Below are 10425 nucleotides of genomic sequence, written 5' to 3' on the forward strand. Positions count from 1 at the left end.
GAAAAGAAGGAAGCAACTTGTGGAAATGTATGTGCTTATGTGTGGGTGGGTGTTTTGTTGATGCACATGCATATGTGTGTGTGGGTGTGTGTATGAGAAAGCCTGTATATGAGTGTGTGTCTGTGGAATTCCTACAGCACAGCAGATCCGTAAGGTGACCCCAAACTCCCAGTCAGGTGCAAAGCTGAGCATAAAGGGGAATTTGTGAGTGGGAATGCGGGTGGGAAAGCATAGGATCTAAATCCAAAGTCGACAGCTGTGTGTGTGTGTGTGTGTGTGTGTGTGTGTGTGTGTGTGTGTGTGTGTGTGTGTGTGTGTGTGTGTGTGTGTGTGTGTGTGTGTGTGTGTGTGTGTGTGTGTGTGTGTGTGTGTGCGTGCGTGTGAGTGTTTCCTCACGTTTGTTTTGTCTGTGAACGTGGTCAAGACAGCAAAGTGCTGAATGGGGGCTTGTGAAATGAGCGTGAGTGTTTGTGTTTCCTAGTCCTGAGATGAATTTGCACACAGATCAAAGTGAGCTGACAAAGACGCGTATTAGTGAGTGAAACCTGAAGCTGTGGCCCTGCATCCCTTCCGCTGCCCTGGACAATCCCATGGATTCCACATTACAGACAGCCTCAGCGCCTACAGCTAGCATGCAGCCATTCCATCAGACTGTTGGGAATGTTATAGCACTAAGGGAGACTCTTGGCATGGTTTTACAGTAAACAGCTGCAAATATATATAATGACATAATTTTGTCTTCCATGAAGGAGAATTAAAGGAACCAAAAATATACTCAATGTGATCCCTATCTGAATGTTCCTGTGACTTTCTTTTGTTGTTGGCATGTGAGTTTCATGCTGTACTTGTTTCCTTCAGATGTGGAGCTCTGCAGAAGAAGAGGCCCTTCACCCATGGAGAACTCAAGGCAAGGGAGTGGTCAGAGTGAAGAGGGACTGGATCATCCCTCCAATCAGAGTGCTGGAGAATAGCAAGCAGGTTCCCGAAGACCTTGTCCAGGTAAACATGTCAAATTATAGCTTTTCACAGCATAATTTCATCAGTGGATAACTGCTGTTTCATTTCTGATATAAATGGCATTTCCTGTTTAGATTCGCAATTTTAAACTCTGTCTAAAAACAATAGTCAGGGGCCCATATGTACATTGAAACAGAATTTGCCTGCTGTAATCATCCCTCCTGATTAGTAAAAGATCCTCTCTAAATTTGCTTTCAATGTAAGTGATGAGGGGACAAAATCCACAGGCCTTGTTCTGTGCAAAAATGTATTCATAACATTTATCTATTCATAACAATACAGAGATTTTTCCCAATACAGTGAAGATACAAAGCAATTTAGCTAGACATGCTAACGTGTGCAGCTTACATTAGAGCAGACAAACACCCTGTTTAATTAATTCCTTACACTTTTACTCTTTTTTTTTTTGGTGTTGGAATGGTTAGAAGAAATGCCTCTTTATAAACAGAGTTTCCCTATAGCTCCAAACATGCTGCTTCTCTACAGTGCATAGTTACGGCTGCTGAACTATGATTGGACAATCGCTGTGTGGGGAAGTGGTTTAGCTATTGGTCAGTTGTGACAGGGGAAGCAAAATGGGGACTTGAGTAATAACAGCAGGTGCTAATTTTTTGCCTAACAAAATGCAAAAATGCATACATAAATATATAAAATGCAAGTGATAATAATACATTTTAGACTGCTATAAAAGAAGGGCCCTGTGTTTTATTCCTTTGTAGACTGAACTATCATGCATCATATTACTCTTAGACTGTATTATTGTAGACTGTATATTACTCTATTACTGTATACTGGATCCAGTTAAACACAGCGCTATACAGCCATGCACTGCTGATTGTAATTCTTCATCACAGATGATCACACACAGCACAGACCAGTGTTCAAAAGACATGTGAAATGTAAATGTTGTGTTAAGGCTGTCACAGACGACCAGTAAGTGTATAAATCCTACCGTACAAGGAGAATTATAGAGCCTCTTTTACATGGTGGTGAAAATGCAGCAGAGACCATATGTGAAAGAAAGTGAAAACAAAATGCATAAAATATAGACTCCTTGCTATTATAAGTTAAGAATATAATTCCCTGCCATAAGTCAAAGGCCTGCGTAAGTTTAAACACTGTTGTCTCAAGGTCCCTAACTGTCAACATGCTCACATCTGGTGTTACGACATATGGTTTACATTCCTCCCCCCACCTCCCCATGAGGTTGTGATGATCACCAACTTTATTTCCTCTCTCTCTTTGACTAGATCAAATCGGACAAAATCTTCACAGGTGAGGTGATCTACAAGTTAGAGGGGCCGGGGGTGGACCAGGAGCCCAAGAATCTGTTTGAGATTGATGATAAAACAGGAGTAATCAGGAGCAAGCGGCCGCTGGACAGAGAGAGACACAACAGCTTCACGGTGAGAGAGCATCAGAATCAGGTTTTATTGCCAATGAGTATTCACAAGGAATTGGTGGCCTTGGTGGTTGGTGCATACATAAACAAACACACATATTAAACATTAGTATGAAATAGGATGTATTTATGTATCTAGATCTGAAATGTGTTTCAAAGCACGATCAAACAGAGGTACTAAACACACAAGCCACAATGCAATCAATAAGACCTTACACAACGTGTTTAAGAGCTTAGGTCCATGTTTTTGTCTTAAAGCATTTATCAGTGTCTCAGACACCAGTACAAACAGCCAGAGGTCAGTTTCCAAGGGCTTTTATGGGCATCTTGGGAGCGAGCTGTTTCAGACCAGATGAATGTGATGTAACCTATGATGTTGAATCAAACATCCTGCACATTTCTTTCTGCCATTTCCATCATACTGTATGTTGTGTACAGATACCACAAATACCCACAGTTGACACATAAGTGTTGGATGTATCCTTCATGAAATGCAAGAGATTTGTGGTAATTAATAGGAAGAAACAACAATCTCATGATTGCAGCTTTCATTGACATTAACATTTGTCTGTTATATCTCTGTATGTGTGTGTGTGTGTGTGTGTGTGTGTGTGTGTGTGTGTGTGTGTGTGTGTGTGTGTGTGTGTGTGTGTGTACGTGCATGTTGTGTGTGCGTGCGTGTGTAGCTCAAAGCCTTTGCGCTGTCCCCCAGTGGAGAGAGACTAGAGAATCCGACCACCATAGAGATAGTGGTGCTGGATCAGAATGACAACAGACCTGCCTTCACCCAGAGCCAGTTCGGTGGCATTGTCTCTGAGTTCTCAGTCCCAGGTATGTATGCATGTATGTATGTATTACAAACCTTTCATTTTCTTATCTTCTTGAAACACAATCTTCCAAAAAGCCATCTTAAATGTCCTTCCTGAAGTAGCTTCAAACGATTTATAAGTAGCTTTGACTGAAGTATAACACTTCCCCCATACTTTCTGTTTGTTTCAGTGTGTCATTGAAACTGCAATATACCGTTTAACAGCTTAAATCTGCTATAATCCATATATTTACATTAACAATGGACATATAATTACGATTACCTGATTGTGCAGTTCTCCTCAGCTCTGCAGAGCGGTTTAGAGTCTTTCAGCTCACTGTTTTGGTTTTGCCACTTTCATTAGCATTGTTTTCAGATGCAGCAGGCAGCTGTTTTCAGCTGAAGCACGCTAAAATCTGACTGTACAATATCTGCTTAGCACCAAACAGCAGACAGACAAAGTACATAGTGAACATAGTGGAGCACGTAGTACCTAAAGAGTCAGATATTGCCTTCTGGAGTTGGTCAGACTAGAAATAAAAGAAGAGTGAAGATTGGACTTATATGTGTAAATAAGCATCTGTTTGCTAACAAGTTTGCCAAATCAACTTACAAACAGTGTTGTGTTTACAGCTTGTTTCTTCTGCCTCCAAATGGATTGCAGGTTTAAGTAAAATATTCAAAATAAGTAAATTGTTTGTAAAGGCACATTGTCTTTCCGTTTTCAGAATAGTACAGTTTAAGACTTGTTAAATGTTTTGTAAAGTATGACATTTTTTCAGTGAAGTCCTGCAGCCTCAGCACATATCATTCATACTGACTGATCTTTCCAGCTGACCAAAGCTTTCGATTAATTTTGACAGGCACCTCAGTGATGTCAGTGTCAGCCACTGATGCAGATGACCCAATGACAGAAAATGCTTTTCTGAGTTACTCCATCATTGGCCAGGAGAGCATTCCTGCCAATGCTGTCACCAAGACTATGTTTGGTATCAACAATGAGACAGGATCCATCTACACAAGAGATGTAGGCCTGGACCGAGAGGTAAAATGCAGGTTAAGATGCAGATTTTTGCAGATCATTATCGTATGGGTCATTTCACTAATATGTGCTATATTCTATCCTAGGTGGTGAAAAGTTTCCGATTAAAACTGCAGGTTGCTGATATGGGGGGCATGGGACTAACAAGTGAGGGTGTGGCTATCATACATGTATCTGATATCAACAACCACGCCCCACAGTTCAGCCCTGCCTCGGTGAGTCTCAGTCAACAATATATGAGTGATATTTTGCAGTTGTTATTTAAAACACTTAAGTTAAACTGTTAGATGTTGAATCTTTTGATCTGTGTTTTCTGTGTGGTCCGTGTAGTACAGTATGACAGCAGTGGAGAACAGGGAGGACTATGAGATTGGCCGGGTGAATGTGACAGACAGAGATGATCGTGGAACAGGAAACTGGGAGGCCAAATACTTTATTTCCAATGACCCTGACGGCATCTTTGCCATCAGTGCGGATCCTGCCACCAACGAGGGCGTTCTGACAGTGGTGAAGGTACAGTCTGCTGAACTGCTGTTAACTGAAAGAGTGTGAAGGAGGGGTTGTGTATTGTTGAGTATTCATCACACATAACGTAAGTGGATATGGAAACAAATGATTTCTACCAGCTTTGTTCCTCACCCTGGCCTTATGATTTGATCTTCACATGAATCTGTTTTTATCATTTCTCAATATTCTACACTGCGCACATGAAAACAAGCTTAATAACAAAGGGGATGGGTAAGAATGACACCCAATATAAGCATTCACACACTGCTAAATTGTCAGGTCAAAACTTTGTCCGAAAGGCAAACTTTTCAGGGGTTGCTTCATCTTCTTTTTTTTTAATCTTGAACATGATGTGTTTTATAGTTTGTCTTTTGAGTTTTGAAGTGGTTTCTCCATATATGTTGAATTATATGTTTGCCTGTAAATTAATTTGATATATTTGCCTATCCAGCTAACTTGCTTTGCACTGGTCCCAATAACAGTTAACTGGACTTAAATCATTGGAAGTTGACCAATTGAACACTATTTAGTCTCTATTTTACCTATAGTAACTGTCGATCTAGGAACCTTACTATGAATGTATTAGGAAAGTATTAGGAATTTAGAGACCCATTAAGTATCATGTCGCCGTGAATGTGGAATGTTGTTCAACCCACAAAACAAAAATATGACCATTACCAAAGCAAGTGTTACAAGGTTTTTAGGAGACAACAAGAAGTTATTTCTGTGCTCCGGGCTTTGTGCTGTTCAGTCAGTGTTTGAAAGTGTACACCATTCATACAACATCAGATATACCTTTACTTTACATCCCAGTGACATTTCTTTACAATCCATACATTTTTGATGTTCTAGCTAAAGGAAAAACAGTATGTGTTCACAAATGTTGACTGATCTGTTTCTGGGGCGCAGGAATAATTTCAATTTTCAAAATGGGTGGCATTTCCCTTTAAAGTTCAAATGTGCAGTGAGGCCCTTAGTCACAATTCAACAACTCTCTCTAGTGGTTGAGTTTTAAACTTGAAGTTACTCAGACAAAAATGCTTATTTGACTTTTCCTATATTTATGTAGGTCGGTAAATGACATGACAATGAAATTTGAGCCTTTGTTATACATATAGCATTATCATTCATTCTTTATTATCCGACCACAGTGCGGTGCAAAGTTTCCCTTCCACAAACTTTTTCTGCTCTGTTTTGTCATGCAGCCTCTGGATTATGAAGCACAGCATGAGTATGTCCTGATTCTGATGGTGGAAAATGTCAATCCTCTGAGCAACAAGGCTCCCAACCTCCCAATGAGTACCGCTACAGTGGTGGTGACTGTCGTGAACGAGAATGAAGCTCCTCATTTCAGGGAGGACCCCATACAGATTGTGGTCCCTGAGTCTGTGGTTCCTGGGACTTTACTGAAAAGCAACATCGCCTTCGACCCTGATAATTCTGACCTGAGGTACGGTCATAGAATGTATAACGATGCAGCCACAAAACAAGAGGAGCATTTTTGTGTTTTTACGAATTCAAGTAAACTAATAAGATGTGTTTTTCTGCAACTTTTTCTCTGCTCTCTATGGCAGGTATGAGATTAGTAGAGATCCTGAGAGGTGGCTGGACATCAACAGAGTTACAGGCGACATTACTGCCAAGAGAACCTTCAACATGCGATCTCCAAATGTTAGAAACAATATCTACAATGCTGTAGTCAAGGTTACAGGTCAGTTTATCTACCCTTAATGCACATGGCGGGTTTTACACCTCTTTTAAGAAAATGATTAATTGACTTGTTTGCACAGTAATAGACGACTGTTGTGAGAAGGCTAATACTTTTAAATAATCTATTGTAACTTAATGTTGTATTGTTTTTTATGACCTTTTGCTTTCTCTGTATTGTTTGCCTTGTCTGTTTTTGCTAATGTAATGCACTTTAAATTGCCTTTGTGTCTGAATTGTTCTATGTAAATAAATTACCTTGCCTTGCCTTATGTGACACTGCTGTGTATTTATGTTCTCCTGTGTAGATGCAGATGGTGTGTCGACCACGGCCACAGTGGCCATCACACTGAAGGAGACCAATGACTTCCCCCCTCACCTCGTCCCTCTGAGTGGCACTGTCTGTAGGGATGCAGGCCGCAGGAGTTCTGGTCTGGCTGTGACTGCTGTGGATAAAGACCTTCCTCCACACGCTGCACCCTTCACCTTTGAGATGCCTGACGATCTGTCAATCAACTGGACTGTTATTCAAGTCAATGGTAAGGAGAGAACATCAGGGGTGAGGATGGAGTAGGAGGTGTTTCCATAAATCTCCTAACCTTCCTCCATTCTCCTTCCTTCATCAGATACTCATGCTGTGCTTCAGCCCCTCATAGAGCTGGAGGCAGGAGAGTATGCAGTCACAGTGTTTGTGTCAGACTCTGGCAGCCCAGTTCTGAGCGCTTATGCTCAGGTCAATGTCACAGTGTGTCTCTGTGACTCCTTTGGAGATTGTAAGTCTGAGGCGGGGGCTGTCCTAGGCTCCAGTGTGGGAATCAGCTTCATCGCTCTCATCATCATCATGGCCAGTATTGCACTCCTACTGCGTAAGTCTCATCTTGAACCATCCAGTCTTAACATTTTGGGTTGTTGTTTTTTGCAACAAGAATAAAGCAAACATGACCCTAGTTTAAGATATTTCCAATTGAAATAAATGACTCATGAAGATGTGCTTTTTTTGAAGTTCAGCATACAAATAATCACAAACATTTCATGTGTGTCATTTAAGTGACAAACAAAAAATATAGAGCTGTAACAATTAGTCAATTGACGGAAAAATAGTCGGCAACTATTAATGATAAAACTAAAAATGATGTCATTTTTAAAGCAAAAAATACAAATGGTTAATTTTAATAGAAAATAGTTTTCAACCTGTCAAATATGACAATATTTAGCTTTTCTCAATTGAATATTTTAGGGTTATTGATTGTTGGTTGGACAAAACAAGACTTTTGTGGATGTGACTTTAGACCGGGACATTTTCCACTATTTTCCGAGATTTTATAGACTAAATGGTAAATTGGCAGATTAATCGGTAATAAAAAGAATCGTTAGTTGCAGCCCTAATAACCGGATACACACGTATCAATTAACACTTCATGGTTTCCCTCCGTTTGATTGCAGTGCTGCTCCTCCTGGCTGTGGCCGTGACCTCCTGTGGGAGACGTCACCATATCAAGAAAGGAACCGGTCTGCTTGTCGGGGAATCGGAAGATGACATCCGTGACAATGTTTTTAACTATGATGAGCAAGGCGGTGGTGAGGAGGATGAGGTAAGGCTGCTGCACAGGTCACAAGTCAAGTGAGTCACAAGTGAGCGATCCTGTGATCCAGTTTATACATATTATCAGTGTATTCTTAAAGTACATGCAGAGTCAATCTGTAGCTTTTTCCTCTCAACTTGCAGAATGCCTTTAACATTGACCTGCTGTGGAATCCCCATGATGCACCTTCGACCCCCGGGTCCTACTATCCTGGGTCTGGTGTTCCCCGAGGCAAGCAGCCCCTCAGGAAGGATGCCCCACATAACCTGCCCTCACCTATCTACCCACGGAGGCCTCCAGCGGATCCCACTGACATCGAGGACTACATCAACGATGTAAGAGCCTTCTACCATGACCCTGTTTTATCTCAATTTCATAAAAAAAATGATTCTAAAGGCCCAGGCCATAACCTAAAGTTATATTCAAGGGTTTACACACCATTAAAATTCCAAATACAAAGGAATTTACTATGACTCTCAACGTTATCAACAGGCCTGATAGACAGTCTAACACTGAATATTTCAATCTAGGATTTGCATGTTTTCTGATGCTGTTAAAGCTTTGTTTAGATCTGTGACGATAAAACATGTCTATATTTTCAATGGTGATCAGTTTATAAAGACACTAAAGGCTTATTTTTCCAGCTATAAGTTAAACTCTTCTGCCATATATGTGAATACACTTGTACTTAGAGGCGAACAACACTGTTGCATATGTAAAAAAAAAAAGTTGTATAAAGCCTTTGTGATTTGGTCCATTTACAATTAGATTAGTGAACATAGCATTCCCAGGAAATTTGCTTTACCCATATCAACTTAAAAATCTTGTAATTTGTCTTCCTTAAGGGCCTGGAGGCTGCAGACAACGATCCTAACGTGCCTCCGTACGACACAGCCCTGATCTATGACTATGAGGGCGAGGGCTCACTGGCAGGCAGCCTCAGCTCCATTGCTTCAGGCAGCTCTGATGGAGACCAAGACTACGACTACCTCAACAACTGGGGACCACGCTTTCAAAAACTGGCCAACATGTATGACCCACGTTAAGGTGGAAGCAGAGAGAAGTGTGATTCACCACCAGTTAGGGACCCAGATCCCTCCCTCTGGTGTTTTTTTTTCTGGACACATTTGAAAAGATTTTAGTCCAGGACAAGATTTGAAGTATGTCATGGAAAAATAAATGCTATAGAAAAACATTGGCCTTTAATCTAATGTGCCTTAGGTTTGGGTTTGAGGATCATTTGGACACAGTGGACATAATGGCTCGTTGCAAAGTTTTTGTGGTTAGCTCGGGAAAAGCAGATGAAAGTAAAATCGCAAGTTGACATGATCAGCCATGAGGCACGGAGCTGTGCATGCTCCAAGGTAAACAGAATGTTTAAATGATTGTCCATGTCTGGTTTTGTTTATCCTCAGACTTGGATTGCTCAGTAATGATGCATACAACAAGTCTGAGATATTAAACAAAATCATCATGTATTTCTTTCTTTTTTTATATAAGTGATTATTTTATAAGGTAAATTTGCTTTGATATTGATTTTGTTTGTTTTTCTTTTTTGATCACAAATCCTCCATTCCAGCATCTGTTACTTTTTTTTGGAAAACAATATTACTCAACAAAACAAACTGTACCACTATATTCTGTAATCAAACTGTTTGGACATTTTTTTTATATATATATTCATTGAATTTAGACTTTACTGGCGTCTACAGAATAAATGTAAATATTTTATTTTGTGTGTGTATTGTTCATTATTAAAGAAGACCTGCACACTAGGTTCACCATTCATACATTCACATGTATACATTGCATTCAGGAAGTATTCTGACCCCTTCACTCTTTTCACACTTTGTAATGTTGCAAAAAATGTTTCCCTTATCAATCTACACTCAATAAAAACAGGGTTTTAGAAGCTTTTTCAAATGTATTAAAAAGAAAAAAACACTAACATGGTAGTATTCAGACCCTTTGCTATGACACTTGAAATTTAGCTTAGGTGCCTTCCATTTCTCTTAATCATCTTTAAGATATTTCAATGCCCTGATTGAAGTCCACCTGTAGTAAATTCAATTGATTGGACATGATTTGGAAAGGCTAACACCTGTATGTAAGGTCTCACAGCTGACAATACATTTCAGAGCAAAAACCAAGCCATGGGGTCAAAGGAGCTGCCTGCAGGGCTCTGAGACAGGATTGTGTCGATGCACAGAGCTGGGGAAGACTACAAGTGGCCTCCATCAAGGAATTAGTTTGTAACAACCAGGACTCTTACTAGAGCTGGACGCACGACCAAACTGAGCAAACAGGGGAGAAGGGCCGGGTAAGAGAGATGACCAAGAACCTGATGGTCACTCTGGCT

At 40.4% G+C, this 10425-nt stretch overlaps 1 protein-coding gene across 1 annotated transcript; it reads left to right on the top strand.

The window, feature by feature from the left end:
- The first annotated feature begins 214 nt into the window (after window positions 1–214).
- Window positions 215–9797, top strand: cdh15 (cadherin 15, type 1, M-cadherin (myotubule)). Its single transcript, XM_078258517.1, has 14 exons — window positions 215–220; window positions 859–999; window positions 2268–2423; window positions 3106–3250; window positions 4091–4272; window positions 4356–4484; window positions 4600–4782; window positions 5982–6226; window positions 6351–6487; window positions 6792–7022; window positions 7110–7349; window positions 7927–8075; window positions 8210–8401; window positions 8912–9797. Exons 1-14 carry the CDS (start codon window positions 215–217, stop codon window positions 9110–9112), a joined length of 2337 nt encoding a protein of 778 aa, XP_078114643.1. The 3' UTR covers window positions 9113–9797.
- Window positions 9798–10425: the final 628 nt, after the last annotated feature.

This window comes from Sander vitreus, chromosome 1 (genome assembly GCF_031162955.1).
Source record: "Sander vitreus isolate 19-12246 chromosome 1, sanVit1, whole genome shotgun sequence".
NCBI classification, from domain to species: Eukaryota; Metazoa; Chordata; class Actinopteri; order Perciformes; family Percidae; genus Sander; species Sander vitreus.

Excerpts from the sequence above, each read along its gene's own strand:
- cdh15 (XM_078258517.1), top strand. Across the intron at positions 4,273-4,355 it reads ATGTAGGCCTGGACCGAGAG|GTGGTGAAAAGTTTCCGATT; the intron begins GTAAAATGCAGG and ends ATTCTATCCTAG. Across the intron at positions 6,227-6,350 it reads CCTGATAATTCTGACCTGAG|GTATGAGATTAGTAGAGATC; the intron begins GTACGGTCATAG and ends TCTCTATGGCAG.